Below are 23,946 nucleotides of genomic sequence, written 5' to 3'. Positions count from 1 at the left end.
TTTAGAGTCACAACTGAAAATCCCTTGAATATTATATCTCCTACCAGATCTAGGATGAAAAAATTGATCATTCCTGATGACCGAGCTGCAGTGGACACAGTTGAGGCAAGGATACATGCCCCTTCTCGAGCCCTCTGGGGGCCTAACCAGTGTCCTCGTTTCTGCATGGACAAGTTTGTCCCTAAGTGTAGGGGCTCTTTTATATGAAAAAAGTGGAGGACAATGGAACTCTGGGACCATAGGGAAAGACCGGGCCAACATGGGCCAATGTTTTTTAATAACACGGGCAACGTCCTGTGATAGGACATTGTATTGTGTAACAAAAGGAATACGCTTACCAGTGTCTCTTAGGTCTCAGGGTTGTATCTGTTGCCATCTGGCGTGCCTCTGCCACTAGGTCACCAGGATAATCTCTGTCCACAATTCTTTTTGACATCTCATCAAATCTAATCTCACGTCTGCTCTCATTTACTATGCGACTGACCCTCTGAAATTGAGATTTAGGAATTGACCTACGGGTATTGATGGGATGGAAACTTTTGTATGACAGGACAGCATTCCTGTCAGTTGGTTTTATGTATAAATCTGTATGGAGGACACCATCAGATAAAACAACCATGGTGTCCAAAAAATTCACTTGATGGGTATCACTATGAGAAGTCAGCCTGATAGGTTCACACTGGGCATGCAGTTCACTCACAAATTGATCGAGGGTCCAATCTGGAATAGGGCCTCATTCGATGCAATGGTCTTGACAATGTCTCGCATACAACTGAAGATTCCCAAATTGGACAAACAGATTGTGGACTTAAAATCTAAGCTTCACAGCCTATTGTCGGACGACCAGTGGCTTAAGTTCGAAGAGAGCTTCTCCAAATATTGTCACACTACAAAAACACAGATTGAATCTGTTAAGAGGCAAAAGTTTCAAAGGGATGAAGCAGACTACACCACTGGCTTTGTATATGTCCATACAAACGTCCTACTAAACCACGTAAACCTAAAGGAGGACCTAAACCTACAGCTCCCTGCACAGATCCTAACCTGGGTGGATCCTCAGCTTTTCTTCCAGTCAGTACACTAGAGGATTCCACGGACAACCAGTCAAGTCAGGACGAACAAGGAGGGGAGGGGGGGGGGTTTTCAACACAGGCGGTATAAAGGAAAGGCTCCGACAGCGTCCGAAGCAGAAACCGGGTCCAGCCACAACATAGTGGTCAACATCTCTTCTTATGATCTCACTGAGTCACAACAAACCCTACTTAACAAGGGACTTTCTTTTGCTCCTACCCACTGGCCTGATCATCTAGGGCTGGATATTGAGTTACAGCGGATTTCCGACGTATCAAGCTCAAACATTATTTTCAACAAGCACGATTCATATCCACAGGTCGCACAACCGACATAGAGGACCCTAGTATGTTAAGATTAGGAGATACCACTTTAAGACTGCCTAGTAGATTCAATCCACCATCCTGCCAAGTCATTGATGTATTCATTAACAATATACAGAGTGAAGTAGAGGAACTCTTTCGATCTAATCTTCCAGGACTGAGAGTGCACCATAATCTCACAAAAGTGGAGAGACAGGCCATGTCTGAACTGTCATCGTCAAAATCTATTACTATCAAGCCTGCTGACAAAGGGGGCGCAGTGGTGGTGATGACTACTACTGATTATATACAGGAAGCCATGAGGCAGCTTAATGATACGACGACATATTCCTCACTACCCTGCGACCCCTTGACTGATATTAAAAATAGAATCAATAATCTGTTAGACAACAATGTAAGATTTGCAGTGATTGATGAGAAACTAGCTGACTTTCTTAAGATGGCTCATCCTAAAACTCCATCTCTATACCTGTGCCCAAAAATTCACAAAAGGCTAATATACCCACCTGGCTGACCGATAGTGGCCGGTATTGATTCTATTTTATCTCCTCTTGCAAAATACCTTGACTTTTTGTTGAGACCGTTTGTTACAGCACAGAAATCCTACATACGTGATACCTCTATGTTTTTGGAATCTATTTCCACCTTGGTTGATATACCCCAGGGTAGCTTGTTGGTTACGTTAGACGTGGAGAGCCTCTACACCTCCATCCCACATGATGGGGGTGTAGAGGCTGTCCAGCATTCGTTGTTTACCGCATCTGACTTTGATGATCGTCAGATTAGATTCATTGTGGATCTGCTTAAGATCGTATTGACTTGTAATTATTTTGTGTTTAATGACCAATTCTTCTTACAGCTTCGGGGGACGGCAATGGGGTCCAATGTGGCCCCGTCCTACGCAAACATATATATGAATCAGTATGAGGAATCATTTGTTTACAATAACAGTTTGTTTAAAAAAATTGCCAAATGTTGGCTCAGATATATTGATGATGGGTTTTGCGTGTGGGCGGGGCCACGTTGGACCCTCGATCAATTTGTGAGTGAACTGCATGCCCAGTGTGAACCTATCAGGCTGACTTCTCATAGTGATACCCATCAAGTGAATTTTTTGGACACCATGGTTGTTTTATCTGATGGTGTCCTCCATACAGATTTATACATAAAACCAACTGACAGGAATGCTGTCCTGTCATACAAAAGTTTCCATCCCATCAATACCCGTAGGTCAATTCCTAAATCTCAATTTCAGAGGGTCAGTCGCATAGTAAATAAGAGCAGACGTGAGATTAGATTTGATGAGATGTCAAAAAGAATTGTGGACAGAGATTATCCTGGTGACCTAGTGGCAGAGGCACGCCAGATGGCAACAGATACAACCCTGAGACCTAAGAGACACTGGTAAGCGTATTCCTTTTGTTACACAATACAATGTCCTATCACAGGACGTTGCCCGTGTTATTAAAAAACATTGGCCCATGTTGGCCCGGTCTTTCCCTATGGTCCCAGAGTTCCACTGTCCTCCACTTTTTTCATATAAAAGAGCCCCTACACTTAGGGACAAACTTGTCCATGCAGAAACGAGGACACTGGTTAGGCCCCCAGAGGGCTCGAGAAGGGGCATGTATCCTTGCCTCAACTGTGTCCACTGCAGCTCGGTCATCAGGAATGATCATTTTTTTCATCCTAGATCTGGAAGGAGATATAATATTCAAGGGATTTTCAGTTGTGACTCTAAATATGTGATCTATATTTTAAAGTGCCCATGTGGGCTTCTTTACGTGGGAGAAACTACTCAGAAGTTTAAAATTAGACACTCTGCCCATAAGCATGCAATTCGGGAACGTATCTTAGACCAACCTGTTGCTTGTCACTTTAATCAATTAAAACACAATGCGCTGTCAAATTATTGACAGCGTTCCTCAGTTACGTAGAGGAGGGGACAGACATAGACAATTACTATATCGTGAGGCATATTGGATTCGTACCCTTGATACTTTGGAACCTCGTGGCATGAATCGAGAATATGATCTAATGCCACTTATTTAGAAATATGGTAGGTGTGTACTGTACTTTATCACTGCATAGTGAGAACCTCTCCACCATATTGCTGCTAACCTTATATTGTTATGTGTCATTGATCCCTCATATTAATATGTAATATTTATCTACACGTGATATACTATACATCTGCATGCTAATCTTATTCTAAAACTATACAGATGCTGATCTGACTGACATGGATACTGCTAACTTTATGTCAGTTTGATATAACAACTGTTTTTTTCCCCCCCAAGTCACTGCTTTTAACTCTAGTTGATGTGGATTAATGCTTATGTTTAGGATGGATGCCGATTTTGCTTCCTGTAGGGAGATTTTCGCTATATATATATGTGGATATATCCTAGCCTCAGCCAGTGCGGGCAGCGCCTTAGCAATTGTCACCATGACAACGCGGCTAGTCCGTAGCCGCTTGTCACAGGGAGATGCAGGGCCGTCTGACTGGTGGAGAATTCCACGTGATCAGACGGCATGGGCGGTGACGTCATGTCCCGCCCCCAGGAGGCTGACAGATTTCCGTCCAGCGTCCTACGCAACTCCCTGCCCTGCTACCCGGAGGCGTCCAGTTCCCCATCAGGTCCGTGTGACTGTTGGGAGGCCGGCATCACTGCGTCACGGAAGGGGCTGCACGGACAGTGCGCTGGCTTGAGGGGCGGATGTTTCCACATAGGTAAGAGCCTCATTACTATTGGATATTCCTATGACACTATAGTTTTCCATCAGGTCCGACTCTGTGTGGTCGGACAGTGATTGGCTACGTGTATATTGTAGCCTGTGATTGGCTCACTTGAATGTTGATGTACTATATAAACTGTGATGTTATTGTATGTATCAGTGTGTAGCTGTCATGGCTTGAGAAAGGAGCGAGTTTAATGCTCCGAAACGTCGCCTGTATTTTTCATCTATGATGACAGCCTATCAATAAAAGTAAAAGAGCATTGACGGTGCCGGCTTCACTTTTTGTCTTTCACTGCACTCGGGTGGTACCGAGTTTGCCGTGGCACATCATTTTACCTTACCTTTGGGGTTGTGCATTTCATCAATTTTTCTATTGCAAAGTGCTAAAAAATTATTTAATTAAAGATGATAAACCATCTCCTAAGAGAAAACTCAGGAGAAATAGTTAATTGCATGTGGCCCTAGGAGGAGTAATACACAGGAGAACGAATGGATACAGAGATTGCAGTGTGTCCTGTGTGGACCAGTAACAGTAGTCCCACACATAAGGCCTACAACTGGATATGTCAACTCTGGGGGATTATGTAATAGTTTTCCTTTGGTGTATATGCAGAGCCTCTGTTTGGGTTCAAGGTGCGTTTGCAGTTTCTGGGGGGGCTCAGCGCATCTCTGAGCTGAGGCCATTCAGGGGCGGCCTGGTGATGCGCTGATCCCACTTTTTTTGCGCAATAGCAGAGGGTAAGGAAAAGCCACAGTGGTATTAGGGATACGACTGTGCAGACATACACTACTACAGTGGTTTTCAAAAGTATTCGGCCCCCTTGAAGTTTTCCACATTTTGTCATATTACTGCCACAACCCTGAAGCAATTTTATTGGAATTCCATGTGAAAGACCAATACAAAGTGGTATACACGTGATAAGTGGAACGAAAATCATACATGATTCCAGACATTTAAAAAAAAAGAAATAACTGCAAAGTGGGATGTGTGTGTAATTATTCAGCCCAAGACTCCAAGAGGTTTTCTTCCAAGATTGCCCTGTATTTGGCTCCATCCATCTTCCCCTCAACTCTGACCAGCTTCCCTGTCCCTGCTGAAGAGAAGCACCCTCAGAGCAGGATGCTGCCACCACAATATTTGACAGTGGGGATGTTGTGTTCAGAGTGATGTGCAGTGTTAGTTTTCCGCCACACATAGCGTTTTGCATTTTGGCCAAAAAGTTCCATTTTGGTCTTATCTGACCAGAGCACCTTCTTCCACGTTTGCTGTGTCCCCCACATGGCTTGTGGCAAACTGCAAACGTGGACTTCTTATGCTTTTCTGTTAACAATGGCTTTCTTCTTGCCACTCTTCCATAAAAGCCAACTTTGTGAAGTGCACGACTAATAGTTGTCCTATGGACAGATTCCCCCACCTGAGCTGTAGATCTCTGCAGCTCGTCCAGAGTCACCATGGGCCTCGACTGCATTTCTGATCAGCGCTCTCCTTGTTCGGCTTGTGAGTTTAGGTGGACGGCCTTGTCTTGGTAGGTTTACAGTTGTGCCATACTCCCATTTCTGAATGATTGCTTGAACAGTGCTCCGTGGGATGTTCAAGGCTTTGGAAATCTTTTTGTAGCCTAAGCCTGCTTTAAATTTCTCAATAACTTGATCCTTTACCTGTCTGGTGTGTTCTTTGGACTTCATGGTGTTGTTGCTCCCAATATTCTCTTAGACAACCTCTGAGGCCATCACAGAGCAGCTGTACTTGTACTGACATTAGATTACACACAGGTGCACTCTATTTAGTCATTAACACTCATCAGGCAATGTCTATGGGCAACTGACTGCACTCAGACCAAAGGGGGCTGAATAATTACGCACACCCCACTTTGCAGTTATTTTGTAAAAAAAATGTTTGGAATCATGTATGATTTTCGTTTCACTTCTCACGTGTACACCACTTTGTATTGGTCTTTCACGTGGAATTCCAATTAAATTGATTCAAGTTTGTGGCAGTAAAATGACAAAATGTGGAAAACTTCAAGGGGGCCAGAATACTTTTGCAAACCACTGTATACTTATTTTCAATAGTTGAACTTAATGAAGTTCAGCGTTAACTAATTTAGTATGAGGGGGTTGCTGACTAGTATTGAGTTCCCTCCCCCCCCCCCCCCCCCCCCAAAAAAAAAAAAAATATGTAAAAAGTTGTAAATTGCAGGGTGTACTGGCCTACTTGTCTATATTAATTATTTAAAAAATCAACTACCTATGATTTTAAGTTTTTTTTTTTTCAGTCCAAAGTGAACATGGAAGCATCTCTAAAGAACTTCACAGTGGGAAGAGCATAGGACCATAATCAGGTTATTGTTTGTCCAAGGAAAGGAGCAAAGCAGATTCATGATGAAATGTCACAAACTTGACAATGACCCTTTATATACAACAGTTAAAGGAAACCGAGAAAGGCTATAGTGCAATATATATACTTACCTGGGGTTTCCTCTAGCCCCATGTGGCCCGTGGGCTCCATCGCCCTCCTCCCCGGCCACTCTGTTGTACCGTGGTCACCTCAGATAATTTTAAGAGCTGCGCTCTTCTGAGCACCGGCAGTTGGCTGCCCATGTGCCCCGTCATCAGAAATGTACTGCACAGGCGGCAAAACGTTCCAGGACGTGGGAGAACGAGGGGAGCATGTGCATGACCACGCCGCACATGGGCAGAATAGCACGACTGGCCACAATTGCCCAAACTATGGTAGGTCACCACGGGACAACCTAGCGCCCAGGTGAAACTGCGATGGAACCCTTGGACCACATGAGGCTGGAGGAAACCCCAGGAAAGTATAAATACTCCACTTTACCCCACCTCAGGTACACTTTAAACTTTGGGTTGTCAATTTTAAAACTGACCATTTTGGTGTTGAAAGTGAGAAACCCTCTGTGCCTGCACATGTGAAAGCCACCCATGACATGATCATACAGGATTGCTGTATATCAGTCAAAGTGTTGCTACATATCTGGGATGAGCGCTGTAAAAATAGCGCAGGAGATTTGGGCGCAGCCGGTGCCACCATAGGCCATAGTAGGAATTATGGCTTTAGCAGCGCTTAGTGAGTGATTTGGGCGCCGTCAAACGACAGAGCACAAACTACTCTAAGAATACTAATTCAGCCGCCAGCAATAGCTGGAAACTAAATTATGTCCTTACCTAACTATCCCTGGCAGCCTGGAGAGTGAATAGCAATTAACGCAGCTGGGACTTGTGCAGGAGTAGGGTAAGCCTTTTAACAGATTTATCCTGTGCCCAAATCTCTCAGCTGCAGTTTCATAGGTATGCACCTGGGAACGTGAGAGAGTTGGCGCCATTATCCACAATGATTTGGAAATGAGAAAGCTTGCTGCAAAGTGGATCAGGAAGCTTATGACAACCGAACAAAAGAGGAGACATGTGGAGACATCAGTGGCTTTTTTGGAACATTTTGCAGGAAATTAGTCATATTTCCTGGACAAACTGGTAACTGGAGACATGGATCTACTGTTACGATCCTGAGACAAAAGGACAGTCTAAAGAATGGAGGCACAGTGGTTAACCCAGACCAAAGAAGTTTCATGCGCAAAGGTCAGTGCAGAAGCAAATAGCAACCATTTTCTGGAATATGAAGAGAGTTCTGCTTGTGGACTACTTCCCAAAGGGTTCAACCATCAATGCAACTTATTACTGTTCTTTATTGACAAACTTGAGTTAAAACATCAAGTAAAACTGTCAAGAAAAGCTCTCCAAAGGTGTCATCCTATTACATGAAAATGCCTCATCACACACTACAGGTGACTATTACAAAAATGACATCCTTGGGCTTTTAAGTGATGCCGCATCCCGCCTATTTGCCTGAACTGGCTATTTCTATCATGTGTTCCCCACTCTCAAAAACCACCTAAAGGGACAAGGATTTGGGAATGTTTTGGAGGCAATAAATTCTGAAAATGAGTGGTTACACCAGCAGTCTGTAGAATTTTATTTGCAGGGGATTAAAAAAAGCATCTGAAAAACAGATATCACAAGTGCAATGATATCCTGAGGGAATATATAGACTAGTGTGGCAGTTAGTTTTCTAGCTCAATTTTTTTCTGGGTAAGGCTCAATACTTATCTGCACCCCATCATATAGTAACCTGTAATCAGTAAAAGCTGTGTTAGCTGCAAGTTAGTGCCTGACCTTCATATTGTTTATGCGCTTTGAGTCCTACGGGAGAAAACCGATGTACACATTTTTTTGTTGTTTAAATAAAACCCCAAACCTCTCACAACCATTAGATGGTTCTCAGCCAAAGTGTCCAGTCTCTGCTAAGAATAGTGTGTACAGCCTACCTAATCTGTGCCCGAGATGTTGTTCTCCCCTCACACTGGAAACCGCTCTATCATGCAACAATACTGTTGTCCCTCCACCCTCTCCATATCAACAGAACTTGTTGTGAGGCTATAGCTGTGCAGCACTTGGCCCCATACTGTCCCTGCCTAAGGGATCAAGTCCTAATCCCTTAGGGTGATATCCTGTGTGCTTGTGTTCATTATCGACAGACAATGGGACAGAGTGTTTCTAAATAGTAGGGATATTATGAAATATAAATGTTTCAGGCAATAGCTTATCCTAAGCAAGCCTGAGTATTAAAAAACAAAACAAAAAAAAATGAAAAAAATGATCTTCCAGAGGACTCATGATCTGCTCCAGACCACTGCTTTTCGCCAGTACCCTCTGCAAGTTTGCAGTCGCGCTCCCGTCCAACACTGGAACGGCTAGTTGGATGAAGATGGGGAAGCCTCTGTTTTATCCAGAGACTTTACTGATGTATCTATTTGGTGCATCTATATGCATAATTTCCTACAAGATGATGCGTTTCTACTTTTTTGTACTATTCTGACATTTTTACAATAAACTTTTGGTTGATGAAAAAAAGTATCTTTTTGGGGAACTTTTTTCCCCGCAGATAAACATGAAACTGTACCAGAGCTGTAAAAAATAAAAGATCTGATACTCACCCGCAGCTTAATCCTGCAGCATAAACTCGTCTAAGTCCCACGCCATCCTCTCGCGTTCTGCCCACAATCAGCCCCGGTAATATGCTCAGTCGGGTCCAGTCTGGGTCTTCTGTGCATGTGCGAACCTCCCATGCATGTGCAGTAGACCCAGACTGACGCAACTGAGCCAGTTACCGGGGTTGATAACTTTAAGAACATTTACCCAGAGCTGTTACCCAGAACATTTGTTCTAGTCTTCTTGCTGTAAAATTATCCTTTGTGGCAAAACAAAGAGGGTATTCCTGTTGCTGCAGTCTTAGCCACCTAAACGCTGTTCTGTGGACAGTAAAGTAAAAAACTCCACCCTTAGTGTAGCGCGAAAAATGTTTCTGGATGATGCCACATTAATGTGTAACTGGATATAAAACAATTTCAAAACCGAAGCAGAAAACTCTATTCATGGAATAATTCCCAAATGGTACTGCTATGACAATACAGTAAGTTAACTTACAAAGAAGAGCATTTTAGACTTCAGTACAACTGCAGGTGTCCCGGGTGGTGCTATAGGTGGAGCACTTGGAGGGATTGTTAAACAAAACTGGACATTCCACTTTAACTGTGCTGTTTGATCTGGAAACTGCAAAACAGAACACATTCATTAGCTCAAAGAAATTGCAGAAAGGAATAAAATATTTCTACAACGTATTTTTTTTAAATTAAGATTGTACTTCAATTTTTATTCTGCTTTTAAGCCAATGTACTAAATCTGGACTTAGAAAACAAGTGAAAACGAAAAGGGCAACTTCACATTAGTACAAATGCCTACAACTATAACGATCATGATACAAGTTATTTTGTAACTTAATGCCATTATACAGTGGGCCAGATTTATCAAGAGTGTCTGAGACAAAATATTGGTAGGTTTTTAGAAATCCATGCAGAACTGTTTTAGGCATCTTAAGAAATCATTAGATAGTGCAGATTCCTTCTAAAACTGTTATAAAATAGGAGGAGCTAGGAAGGTCTCTTAGACAGTGCAGTGTGTGAGGGGAATTGCTGTTGCTGAGATAACCAACACACCAGCTGTATTGATAGCAGCAGGCTCTGAGGAGGAATTCAGCAAGTGGGAGGGATCACATCACAAATCATATCTAGCCTGCACTCTGAAATCATGTCTATCCTGCAGTTCTACACCTGTAGAACTGCTATCAAGCACTTCTTAATCTGCGCCAGTTTAGGGATGGATTTGCACTTTTCTTAACTGTAGTGTAGCTCTAGAAATTCATGCTAAATTGCCACTATTACCTAGGATTTAAGAAGGTTCTTATCATGCAGAACTGTTCAACCTGCTGGTTAGAACAGATTAAGAAGAAAAAAACTGTCGGTAATGCGTTGATAAATCTCCCCAAGTATGTCTTAATTTCAGTCCGCAGCTGCTGTGGGGGAGATTAATCAACGCATTACTGATGATCACGGGGGAAGCCTCAATAGGAGTCGGAGGCTTCCCCACCCGAGGTAAGTACCCCCTGGGGAGTTTTTTTCATTACAGATTTTCTTTAAATTTACATGCAAGCCAGAAGTATTTGCATATTATTGAAAATCTGTAAGGCCAAATTCACAGTGGTCATTCCCTGTGATAACAGTAACACAGTGCAACGAATGCAGACAGTGGAGCCGCACATTATACAGGGTGGGCCATTTATATGGATACACCTTAATAAAATGGGAATGGTTGGGGATATTAACTTCCTGTTTGTGGCACATTAGTATATGTGAGGGGGGAAACTTTTCAAGATGGGTAGTGACCATAGCGGCCATTTTGAAGTCATCCATTTTGAATCCAACTTTGGCTCACAGTGATCACAAGGTCAGGAGCCAATTAAATCTTCCGCACATGTACAGGAGACCTAGACTGGACCCGACAGCCAGTTACCAGGGCTGATTACGGCTGAATGGCAGACCGCGAGAGGACGGTGAGTGACTCGCATGCGTTTAAGGGGCTGGAGGAAGCCCTGGGTAAGTATCGATTCTTTGTATTTAATGATCTCTAGAAAACTTTAAAGTACCATGGGAGTATAATGATCATTCTTACCAGCTCTAGTTTCATTATGTGCACGCAGTCTCTAAGGATGTGCGTTGGTGCTCCTAATAGTTTTGTGAAAGCAATAAGGGTATTTGCTTTAAATGGTGGACCTGCAACCTGTAAATAAAGGAGGAATGAATGTCAACCTTTTATCACCAATGCCACTTCCAGCAAAACTAAATTTTGCTTCGTAAAGGGAGAAAATGCACAGTTTTTTATATAGCTATTTAAATATCCTAATAGATCTAAAGATAACTAAACATAATTCCTCCAATAAAATACTATCAAGTGCTATTAACATCCAAATGATCAACTGCATACATTGTAGGGAGCCTGAAAACAAACACCACAGAAAATCTGCATAGACTTCACTTAGATTCAGTTGGAGATCATTAACAATCCACAGAACACGGACAAGTCTGTTATATACAGTGTTATATCGGTGTCATGTTTTGTGCGGTGTTATCCAGTATGTTTTTTGTTACAACATTTATCTAGTGCAGTCATAACTGGGGTATGCAGTTCTGATTTTAGAATCAACTCAAGGTAATTGTTTTATCTTGAAAAGGTACTTAAAGAACAACTGAGGTGACATTTGACATAATGAGATAGACGTGTATGTACAGTACCAAGCACACAAATGTGTGCTGTGTTCCTTTTTTTTTTTTCTTTCTCTGAAATAGTTAAAAATCAGGTATGCAAGTGACAGTTTCTGTCCGGGTCAGACTAAAGCATAACCCTCAATGATAAGTAATTACAGCCATAAAATACTTTCCTGTCAGTAAATGGCTTCTGAGAGCAGGAAAGGGATAAAAATGATCAATAATTCATAGATTTTAGCTCTTGCATACTTCAATGATGGTGTCATTGAGCAGAGACAATGCAACAGTAAAAACTAGATTTGAATATAAAATAAAACTGGGATATCTAAAAAAAAAGTCATTTTAGGAGGAAGAGGATGGATACAATTATGTTTCTCATCACTTTATTTTCACCTCGGATGTCCTTTAACACAGCAAATAAAGAAAAAACATACACGGACATGTACCTCCAAAATCCTATTATTAGGCAGTGTTCAAGTTGTGATTATAACAGAATTGTCTGGGTGTTCCTTGCATTGCGATCAATCATAACAAATTTAAATAATTTAGGACACCAGAAGTAAGAGGAAAATGGAGGTGCCAAATTAATTTCTTTTTAAACTATAGCAGTTAGCCTGGCATCCTGCTGATCTTTCGCAGTTCAGTAGTGTCTAAATCAGGGGTGCCCACATTTTTTCGGCTCGCAAGCTACTTTAAAATTTGCCGAGTCCAGGAGATCTACCAACATTTAGGTAGCTAGGTATAGGTGCCTTCAGTATAGGTAGCTAGGTATAGGTGCCTTCAGTATAGGTAGCTAGGTATAGGTGCCTTCAGTATAGGTAGATAGGTATAGGTGCCTTATGTATAGATAGCTAGGTATATCAGCCTTCAGTATAGGAAGCCAGGTATTGTGTAGTTAGGTGTAGGTGCCTTCAGTATAGGTTGCCAGGTATTGTGTAGTTAGGTGTAGGTGCCTACAGTATAGGTAGCCAGGTATAGTGTTGCTGGTTGTAGGTGCCTTCAGTATAGTTAGCCAGGTATGGTGTAGCTAGTTGTAGGTGCCTTCAGTATAGTCAGCCAGGTATGGTGTAGTTAGGTGTAGGTGCCTTCAGTATAGTTAGCCAGGTATAATGTAGTTAGGTGTAGGTGCCTTCATTATAGTTAGCCAGGTATGGTGTAGTACAGTAGTTAGGTGTAGGTGCCTTCAGTATAGTTAGCCAGGTATGGTGTAGTTAGGTGTAGGTGCCTTCAGTATAGTTAGCCAGGTATAGTGTAGTTAGGTGTAGGTGCCTTCAGTATAGTTAGCCAGGTATAATGTAGTTAGGTGTAGGTGCCTTCATTATAGTTAGCCAGGTATGGTGTAGTACAGTAGTTAGGTGTAGGTGCCTTCCGTACAGTTAGCCAGGTATGGTGTAGTTAGGTATAGGTGCCTGAAGTATAGATAGCTAGGTGTAGGGGCCTTCAGTATAGTTATCCAGGTATAGTGTAGTTAGGTGTAGGTGCTTTCAGTATAGTTAGCCAGGTATAGTGTAGTTAGGTGTAGGTGCCACTTACCTCCCTCTTTCCAGTTCCAGCGGCGGTGTCTGGGGCTCCTCCTGGTCTCCCCTCCTTTGGCCGCGCTGGCTAGAGTGCAGATGGGCGGCTGAATGAACACTCCAGCAGGCGAAGGTGGCAGCGTGCGTTGATGCATTGTACCCAGCACCGCCCCCAGCTATGACGTTGTGGCGGCGTCCTCTCCCACTGTACCGCCTCTCTCCTCTCTGCCTCTTCCGATTGGCCAGCGGCCGGCAGCAGAATCTGATAGCTGCCGGATGCAAAATTTAACATGACTGGCCGCGATCTACCAAATAGGCCGTCGCGATCTACCGGTAGAACGTGATCGACCTATTGGGCACCCCTGGTCTAAATCATTTGCCTGAAACAAGCATGAAGCTAATTCAGTCAGTCATCACTTAGAAACACCTGAGCTGCATGTTTGTTCAGGGTCTATGACTAAAAGTATTAAGCGCCATCTACACCACACAATTTTTTGTCTGATTCTATTCAATCCGACATGTCCGGCCGGGATTCGATTCAAGTCCATTTGCCATTGTTTTGCAATGGCAAATTGAATCGAATCAAATCCCGATCGGACATGTCGGATTGAATTGAATCGGACAAAAAAATTGTATGGTGTAGATGGGGCTTTAGAGGCAGAGGATCAGGCAATTTGCATTGTTGATGCCTATACTCAAAAAAACCTCTTGACCTCTCTTCTCTGTCCAACTACTGCCCTATCTCTCTACTCCCCTTCTCTTCCAAAATCAGAGTTAGTCTGTCACCTCCCCGATCATTCTCTGTTTGATGACCTCTATTCTGTATTCTGCACAAGGCACTCAACCGAATATGCCCTACTCAAAGTAACCAATTACCTTGCAATTGCTAAATCTAAAGGCCTCTAATCCATTCTCATACTCCACTTTTTTTCACATTCAGGGTCTTGCCCTCGCAAGGCTTTCCTCTTATATCACAAATAGGACCTTCAGAGTCGCGCACTCCGGCACCACCCCCTCTCAACATCATCTCACTGTTGTTGCCTAAAGGATTAGTCCTCAGACCTCTCCTTTTCTCCATCTACATTTATGGCCTTGGTCAGCTCATCAGTTCCTTTGGCTTCCAATATTACATATACGCTTATGACACCCAAATCTACATTTTGGCTCCTGACTTGGATACCTTAACTGCTTGTGCTCCTGTCTCAATGCAATATCTTCCTTTATATATTCTGGTTTTTTGAAACTTAACATGGCAAGATCAAAATAGTTATTTTTCCACCCCACAATTCAATGCCCCTGCTCGACATCACAATCTTTGTTGATGGCACATCAATCACCCCTGTCTTACTAGCCCGCTGCCTAGGTGTAATAATGGACTCAACTCCCTCATTCAAAGCACACATTGACAAACTATCTTCCCCTTGTCTCCTCCACCTAAAAAAACATTTCCTGCATCTGCCCTTTTCTCACACAGGCCACTACCAAATTTTTTGTGCATGCACCAATTATGTTGGCTACTACCTAACCGTTGAACTCTGCTGCATGACTCTCACCTCTCCACCTTCTCCAGCCCTAGCCCACTCTGTCAGTCGCTTCACTGACTACCAGTTACACAAAAGATACAATTCAAAATCCTGAAGGCTTGCCTACAAAGCACTTTACTACCTAGCTCCTCCTTTAAAGAAAATTCCTTCCAGATACCATCCCTATGAGAGTCTGCCAGCAGCTGTCCCTTCACTAATTAATGCAGGCACACGAGTGAGTATAATGGCCGGTGGAGCCACACAAATTCCGCTCTACTAACAATATTCTCCTCTCTTCCTCTCTGGTAACCGTTTCTCACTCGTGTCTTCTGGAACTCTTTCCATCAACACATCTGCTGCTCATTCACATACATACTTCAGGCACAACCTGAAAACTCACCTCTTCATGCAAGCATACTTTCTCTCTTATGACACCCTGGAAACTGACCACCATTTTATCATCTCATACATGGCTATCCCTTACCTACTGTACTGTTTAGACTATAAGGCCAAATCGTCAGGGTCCTCTTCCCTTTTTGACTCACAATGCTGTGTGATGTGTGTGCTCATCTTCCACCATTATCTAAAAATCAGTAATTGATTTGTTCAATGCATAAGCAGTAATCCACTATTGTCTGTACTGTTTAGGCCCCTTTTACACTTGCACTGCAATCCTGAGTAGAAATGGCCCGAACGGCTCTCCGGCAAACGGTTCCAGGCGAACTTCCGGTAGTTCACGTTCGCCATGGAACGCAAACTTTTCCGGAAGCTCGGTTTGCCCCCATAGTGCACCATTAGGGTCATCTTTGCCCCTCTACATCACAGTCAGCAGGCACATTGTAGCCAATCAGGCTACACTCTCTCCTGGAGCCACTCCCCCCTTATATAAGGCAGGCTCCACCGGCCATTATACTCACTCGTGTGCCTGCATTAATTAGTGAAGGGACAGCTGCTGGCAGACTCTCATAGGGAAAGATTAGTTAGGCTGTTATAGGCTTGTTAGCTTGCTCCTGGCTGATTCTTATCGCTAAAATAGCACCCCACAAAAGCTCTTTTGAGAGCTAATCTTGTTCTTGTGATCTATTTTTTGTTCTGTATGTCCCACTGACACTTGTGTTGCACAGACAACCTTGTTAATTCATACTGTGTGCGCGCCACTGCCAGCCAGGCCCAGCACATTCAGTGACTACCTGTGTGTGTGACATGTGCACATTGTAATACTCATCACTGCATATACCTAGTACCTGTTGTGTTTAGTGAACCCACCTCATCACTGCATATACCTACCTATTTTGTTGAGTGAACCCACCTCATCACAGCATATACCTACCTTTTGTGTTCAGTGAACCCACCTCATCACTGCATATACCTACCTTTTGTGGTCAGTGAACTCACCTCATCACAGCATATACAGTGGAGGAAATAATTATTTAACCCCTCACTGATTTTGTAAGTTTTTTTCCAATGACAAAGAAATGAAAAGTCTCAGAACAGTATCATTTCAATGGTAGGTTTATTTTAACAGTGGCAGATAGCACATCAAAAGGAAAATCGAAAAAATAACCTTAAATAAAAGATAGCAACTGATTTGCATTTCATTGAGTGAAATAAGTTTTTGAACCCTCTAACAATAAAAGACTTAATACTTAGTGGAAAAACCCTTGTTTGCAAGCACAGAGGTCAAACGTTTCTTGTAATTGATGACCAAGTTTGCACACATTTTAGGAGGAATGTTGGTCCACTCCTCTTTGCAGATCATCTCTAAATCCCTAAGGTTTTGAGGCCGTCTCTGTGCAACTCTGAGCTTGAGCTCCCTCCATGGGTTTTCTATTGGATTAAGGCCCGGAGACTGACTAGGCCACTCCATGACCTTAATGTGCTTCTTCTTGAGCCACTCCTTTGTTGCCTTTGCTGTATGTTTTGGGTCATTGTCGTGCTGGAACACCCATCCACGACCCATTTTCAGTTTCCTGGCAGAGGGAAGGAGGTTGTCCAGGATTTCACGATACATGGCTCCGTCCATTTTCCCGTTAATACGATTAAGTTGTCCTGTGCCCTTAGCAGAAAAACACCCTCAAAGCAAAATGTTTCCACCCCCATGCTTGACGGTCACCCCCATGCTTGACGGTGGGGACGGTGTTTTGGGGGTCATAGGCAGCATTTTTCTTCCTCCAAACACAGCGAGTTGAGTTAATGCCAAAGAGCTCTATTTTGGTCTCATCAGACCACAGCACCTTCTCCCAGTCACTCACAGAATCATTCAGGTGTTCATTGGCAAACTTCAGTCGGGCCTGCACATGTGCCTTCTTGAGCAGGGGGACCTTGCGAGCCCTGCAGGATTTTAATCCATTGCGGTGTAATGTGTTTCCAATGGTTTTCTTGGTGACTGTGGTCCCTGCTAATTTGAGGTCATTCACTAACTCCTCCCGTGTAGTTCTAGGATGCTTTTTCACCTTTCTCAGAACCATTGACACCCCACGAGGTGAGATCTTGCGTGGAGCCCCAGAGCGAGGTCGATTAATGGTCATTTTGTGCTCCTTCCATTTTCGAACAATCGCACCAACAGTTGTCACCTTCTCTCCCAGCTTCTTGCTAATGGTTTTGTAGCCCATTCCAGCCTTGTGCAGGTCTACAATTTTGTCTCTGACATCCTTGGACAGCGCTTTGGTCTTTCCCATGTTGGAGAGTTTGGAGTCTGCTTGATTGATTGATTCAGTGGACAGGTGTCTTTTATACAGGTGACTAGTTAAGACAGGTGTCCTTAATGAGGGTGACTAATTGAGTAGAAGTGTCTAACCACTCTGTGGGAGCCAGAACTCTTAATGGTTGGTAGGGGTTCAAAAACTTATTTCACTCAATGAAATGCAAATCAGTTGCTATCTTTTATTTAAGGTTATTTTTTAAAATTTCCCTTTGATGTGCTATCTGCCACTGTTAAAATAAACCTACCATTGAAATGATACTGTTCTGAGACTTTATTTCTTTGTCATTGGACAAACTTACAAAATCAGTGAGAGGTCAAATAATTATTTCCTCCACTGTACCTAGCTGTTGTGTTCAGTGAACCCACCTCATCACAGCATATACCTAGCTGTTGTGTTCAGTGAACCCACCTCATCACTGCATATAACTAGCTGTTGTGTTCAGTGAACCCAACTCATCACAGCATATACCACCTCATAGGGTTATGTAGGTATATATGTATATATATATATATATATATATATATATATATATATATATATATATTAGTATATAGTATAGTATATAGATCAATTTCATATACAAGCATACATGTATCTGATCAATGTGATATTAATGTGTCTATAGAAGAATCAGCCACCCACACACATCTGTGCAGGAAGAGCTGGCTGCATGGAATAGAGAATAGCCAAATTCTTCTTGCTGGGCAAAACCCATAAGTGCCCCAAATGGGGACACCTGGAAGGTCATAAATAACATGTTTTCCCCGTGATCATTGAACTGTGTTAATTCTTGTAAATCACATGACTTTCTGTAATTATGGTGACATATGATGATATACTGCGCATGAGCAAAATCCTGTATTGAGTAGGATATAAGGAAAGCAACTGTAGTAAAGAACTAGCATAATTTGTGCTCACATCTTCTGTGTCTGTGTGTTCTGTTAACCACTTTATGTCCTGGCGCCAGGAAGTGAAGTAGTCTAAAGCATCTGATATCTGACATGAATGTATATAGATACAACTCCATTCAGCTGAGGGCTCGCCGCGGATGGTTTTCTTCAGAATTCACGTAAGTAATATGACTATATTTCTCTTTTAATTTTTTTTAAAGAGAGAGGTGTCTATTATTTATGTGAAATTTCTGTTGATACCAAAACGAATCCGGTTTTGGAGTTTGTGTTTTTTGATAGTATAATTTTAATTATATAGATTATAAGGTTTTTAGAAGGCCTTAGTTTAAAAAAAAAAAATTATTAGGGAGAAGGTAGACTTTTGGTAAGTCTATTACACTTCTCTTAGTAGGTCTAAGGGAAATATAGATTTTTTGGGAAAAATCTAACAAATTTGAAGTCTGATCAACTTCAATAAACTATTTTCTTTTGGTAAGAAAATAGGGTTCATTTGGGAAATGAACAGGGCACCATATGGTATGGATTTCTGGGTACTTGTAGTTCTTCTTAGGTTTTGAATGGATTTATTATAGGTTATTTTTGTAAGGTTTTTATAATGTCAGATAAGATTCAGATGTTTTAGATTATTTGTCTGTGTTTGTTTTGTAAATAATAATCTGTTTTATTAGTAAGGTTAAAGGAAAAAAAAAGTTATTCAATTCTAAGAAACAGTTTGGGTTTAGTGAGGTTGTAGAACGATAAAATCCCTAGACAAAGTTTGTTTTGTTCTCATGAGATGAGAATTATAGATAGAATTATTGATAAATAGTAGTTATTGATAAAAATAGTGTTGATAAATTTGAAAAATATATAAATTATAATTTATCTAGATAAGGATTGTCTATTGGTACGGCAATATCTTATATGTGTATTTGACACACAGATTTAATAGAGGGCCAATAAATGACAGTATAAAACTGAAATTAGATCAATGGGTCAAAATATTGTCAAAATGTTTCCTATCCCAATCCCTAATATAGATGAAACTTATGTACCTTTGTGTTGCCAGAATATCTGGAAGAAAAATATTTTGTTCATCTTTGGGTAGAATATAATATATTAGTCTTGGGCTGTCATTCCCTTGGGGGGGAGAAAGGAATAATAGTTCAATCCATATACAATTGGTTAAAGAACTATGTCTAACGGTGATTAGAATTATATATTTCCAAGTCTGTCTTGTTTGTGTGTTAATCTTGACTAGTAATGTGTGTTTTATGTATGTTCTCCGTCTATAGGTTGCGCCAGCGATGGTATAAGATCCTTACTGTATTTCTGAGAGATGATTAGTAATATTAAGGACACTCATGGGATTCAGATAAGAGCGGCCACTTACTAAAGTCGCCAGTATAAATTCTATGTACGTACAAACTGGTTTCAGATGCCACCTTTGGAAAAATCTGTTATACTGAGTTTTTGTAGATGACCGACCATTAAAATCATCTGAATTATGCACGTGTCATTTAATATAAGCCTTTCTGTAAGAGAAACATTTCAGAAATATAGTAATGTAATTAATTCCTGCAAACTTGGGTATAGTTATAGAATAACATGTATCATAATGTATTCGTATATATTGCGTGCAAACTGACACATATGTGTGTAAATTGAGAGATTGTATTGAATACATGCTTGTGATATGTATGGTAGAGAGGTGATACCCGCAGGGACGTAGGAATAGGGGGTGCAGAGGTAGTGGCCACACCGGGGCCCTTGGTCCAGAGGGGCCACGAAGGGTCCACCCTCTATCACAGTATTAACTCTCTATTGGTCCTGTAGTGGTAATAATCACTTCTATAGATGTTTTGAATAGTAGCAATCCTTAACACACTGTTCCCAATCCCCTTCTTGCACCTCTGACACTGTGGTTGTCTTTGGCAAGTTTTAGTGCGCTGTATCAATTGCTATGTATAGAGTTCTTGGGGGGGCCCCATGTAAAACCTACACCAGGGCCCACAGCTCCTTAGTTACATCACTGGACACTCGTGAAAGTTTGTGTTGAAACTATGGGTAATGATTTTTAGATAAATGCAGATGTAATTTTGAAATAATCAGAAATACTTAAGTTGTTTTATTAAATAGTGTTAGAATTTCCCTTTAAGTTTAAAAGGGTTAAAGATGAGGACATGTCATTTTTTAACGCCCGCCAACATCTGTGTGGGTTCCTCTTCTGAAGTAGTCAGTGACAGGAAAGTAAAATGAGGAGAGAAATGAGGAAGTAAAAAGTTTATTACTTTTTAATTTAATGCGGTTTAACATTAAACATTAGATTAATTAAGAACATATATGTCCGTATGTATGAAGTAATGTCAGGTATATTTGCCTTATGAAATAGTAGTATTTTTATCTCTTTTTCTCTGTTAATAATGATTTCTGCATATATACGGATGTATTCTTGATAGTCAGAAATAAAATAGGAAAGTAAGAATATTCTGGTAGTGAATATAATGTTTGTATAAAGTTATATTGTATATAATACTTTTTAACAGAAGACTATAACTGATATAATGGTCGCTCTTGAGTTTAAGAGTAGGTAGGATAGTGGCAGAGTCTGGAAAGGGTTAAATGTCATTTTTTAAAAGTGGGGTTTTTTTTCTCTCTGGTAAAATTATGCCACCAGCAGTAAAAAGCGGAAGTAACTTAAACGTACTACTTTGTCATTAAAGGAGTTTTTATTAAATTATTCTGAGCAGTGGATAATTTATATATTCCATTTGGGGAATATTTTAAAATGTAAGTTAATTGTCATATTTATCTAAACAACATCTTAGGTTTTTCTCTTAGTTAGATGTTAGAGTTTAGTAAATAATGACCTAATAAGTTTTGTCCCCATCTTTCCGTAATATACCTGCTTCTGTGTTCACTACACACGTGGCAGTCTCTAAATAAGTCCAAAAGTCTAGTATAGGAAGTTTTTTAATAAGAATGATTTTTCTCCTGAAACTTAGTGTCCTTAAATTAAATTAATTCACAGATACCAACTGTCACCCAGGTCTATATGTATGTGAAGTTTCCCATATTGCAGAATAGATTTTTGGAGTCTTTATATCGTGTCCAAAAGAGGTTCTGATATTTTTTCATAGGTAGTATAGTGAGATCCTATATCATAGTTTGGGGCCAATTTGGAGGGGAGCCGGTTGACTTGTCTGTGTTTTTTGGGGTGAGGAAACTGGAGTGCCTGGGGGAAACCCATGCAGACACGGGGAGGACATGCGGACTCCGTGCAGATGTTGACCAGGCAGAGATTTGAGTAGGATTGCAAGGCGAGAGCACTGGCTGCTACGCCACCATGTTAGTATAGTTTTTGTGTAAAATGAATTGAGTTTTAGTACAACCTAAATAACTTTATGGATATGATGACAATTTTCAATTGGACCCATAATATGTGTAATTAGAGTTAGAAATTGTATCACATTTTTTTTAAAGTAGTAGTTAGTGGTGTTCATTTGAACAGAATTTCTATGGACTACTGAAATAACATTATATTTCAGAGTCATATAGGATTCATATATTATATCCAGTGGTTCAATGCGGATCATTCCTAGACATATTGAGGGAAAAATTTTGCTCATATGTTGATAGGGAATGTTTTAATTAAAACTCCTAACAGATAGATATCTTATATAAAAACACACCTACTTTTTGTTGAAATGCTGCCTCTGTAAAACCTCTGATAAAGTCCTCCACATTTTGCTGGTCTGGTCCACCAGTATATAAAAAATAATAATAAGTCCTCATCATAAATCTATCTCTCTTCGCCACACAGAGAGAAGAAGGAAAAAAAAATGCTCCTCCAAGCCACATTGTTAAAATGAAATGCAACTGCCTACATTCTGATTCAAATGATTCTAAGTATCACTGTTACGGAGATATTGTATCTGATCTTAGATTGGTAAAACTATGAAAGCAATTTTGAGATCCGTCAGCAAGATTTGCATAAAAACACTGAATTTCCTGTATCTGAGTTTCTGTAGGTAATATGCTGTAACTGCATATACTTTAGCAGAAACGCCATTTAAGGCTTCATATATGGGTCCAGGTCATTATTGTGGTCATCTCCTGTATTTAATAAGAATATATGTTTTTTTTTAAGCCCAAAACACTTACAATTAATTAATTAAATTAAATCCTTACAATCAGCATAGGAAAATAAGAACATTTTATTCATCCTTAGGGAAAATAGTTTATTTTAGTTTGCTTGAACTTTTTAACAAACTGTAAAGCTATTTGATGTTGTCATACTATAGATTTTTCACTGTTCTGAAGAAAGATAAAATCTCAAGGGGAAAAAAAAAAAAAAAACACTGTTTAATTTTATAGTGTACTGATTAGAAACTTTATCTCTGTTTAGTAAGGAGACCTTAGTCTAGTCTCTCTAGTGCTGTTTCTGTGTGTCTCGGGGACAACCATAGCTGTAGTACCTTAAAGAGACTCCGTAACAAAAATTGCATCCTGTTTTTTATCATCCTACAAGTTCCAAAAGCTATTCTAATGTGTTCTGGCTTACTGCAGCACGTTCTACTATCACCATCTCTGTAATAAATCAACTTATCTCTCTCTTGTCAGACTTGTCAGGCCTGTGTCTGGAAGGCTGCCAAGTTCTTCAGTGTTGTGGTTCTGCTATGAACTCCCCCATCCAGGCCCCTCTCTGCACACTGCCTGTGTGATATTTAGATTAGTGCAGCTTCTCTCTGTTCTATTATCTTTTACAAGCTGGATAAATCCTCCTCTGAGCTGGCTGGGCTTTCACATACCGAGGAATTACATACAGGCACAGCTGTCTGCACTCTGCAGGAAGAAATAGCCTGACACTTCAGTGGAAGATAGCTGCAGGGGAAAAGAAACACAAATGATCTCTTGAGATTCAAAAGGATGGCTGTATACAGCCTGCTTGTGTATGGATGTATTTTCTATGTGTGGACATACTGTACATCAATCTACTTCCTGTTTTGGTGGCCATTTTGTTTGTTTATAAACAAACTTTTTAAAACTTTTTAACCACTTTTAATGCGGCGAGAAGCGGCGAAATTGTGACAGAGGGTAATAGGAGATGTCCCCTAACGCACTGGTATGTTTACTTTTGTGCGATTTTAACAATACAGATTCTCTTTAAGCGCACTATGGGGAAAAGGACACTATAGATGTTCTTTGTATGTCTGTAGCTTTAAACCCGGAAGGGGATCCAACCCTGTACTGGGACCCTGCTCATAGTATGCCTTATAGCTTACTAACTCTGACCAGACATTAAAATAACTTTAATGTATGGTCAAAAAGGGGGGAAAGAGGAATATGGGCCTACTGGTCTGTGTAATGTCATTCCATTAGGAAGGGGTATCGAGGTAGATATTGCACTAGGGCCACCTAAGTTCTTTGAATATGGTTTGTGGTATGGTTGTGGAAGGTATGATGGAATGAGAATGTGACTTGTAATGGAAGAATGAAAAA

At 41.0% G+C, this 23,946-nt stretch overlaps 1 protein-coding gene across 2 annotated transcripts in view; it reads right to left on the bottom strand.

The window, feature by feature from the left end:
* MED14 (mediator complex subunit 14) overlaps positions 1-23,946 on the bottom strand; it is a 223,486-nt gene that overhangs the window by 12,077 nt on the left and 187,463 nt on the right. For both annotated transcript variants that reach the window (XM_068269856.1, XM_068269857.1), the window contains 2 exons: positions 11,220-11,327; positions 9,639-9,764 (listed from right to left, as the gene is read on the bottom strand). In XM_068269856.1, the coding sequence (XP_068125957.1) occupies positions 9,639-9,764; positions 11,220-11,327 (234 nt within the window). The remainder of the gene's footprint in view (positions 1-9,638; positions 9,765-11,219; positions 11,328-23,946) is intronic.

The sequence above is a fragment of the Hyperolius riggenbachi genome, chromosome 2, assembly GCF_040937935.1.
Source record: "Hyperolius riggenbachi isolate aHypRig1 chromosome 2, aHypRig1.pri, whole genome shotgun sequence".
In the NCBI taxonomy this organism is placed as follows: Eukaryota; Metazoa; Chordata; class Amphibia; order Anura; family Hyperoliidae; genus Hyperolius; species Hyperolius riggenbachi.
This window is presented reverse-complemented; position numbering and strand designations above follow the sequence as displayed.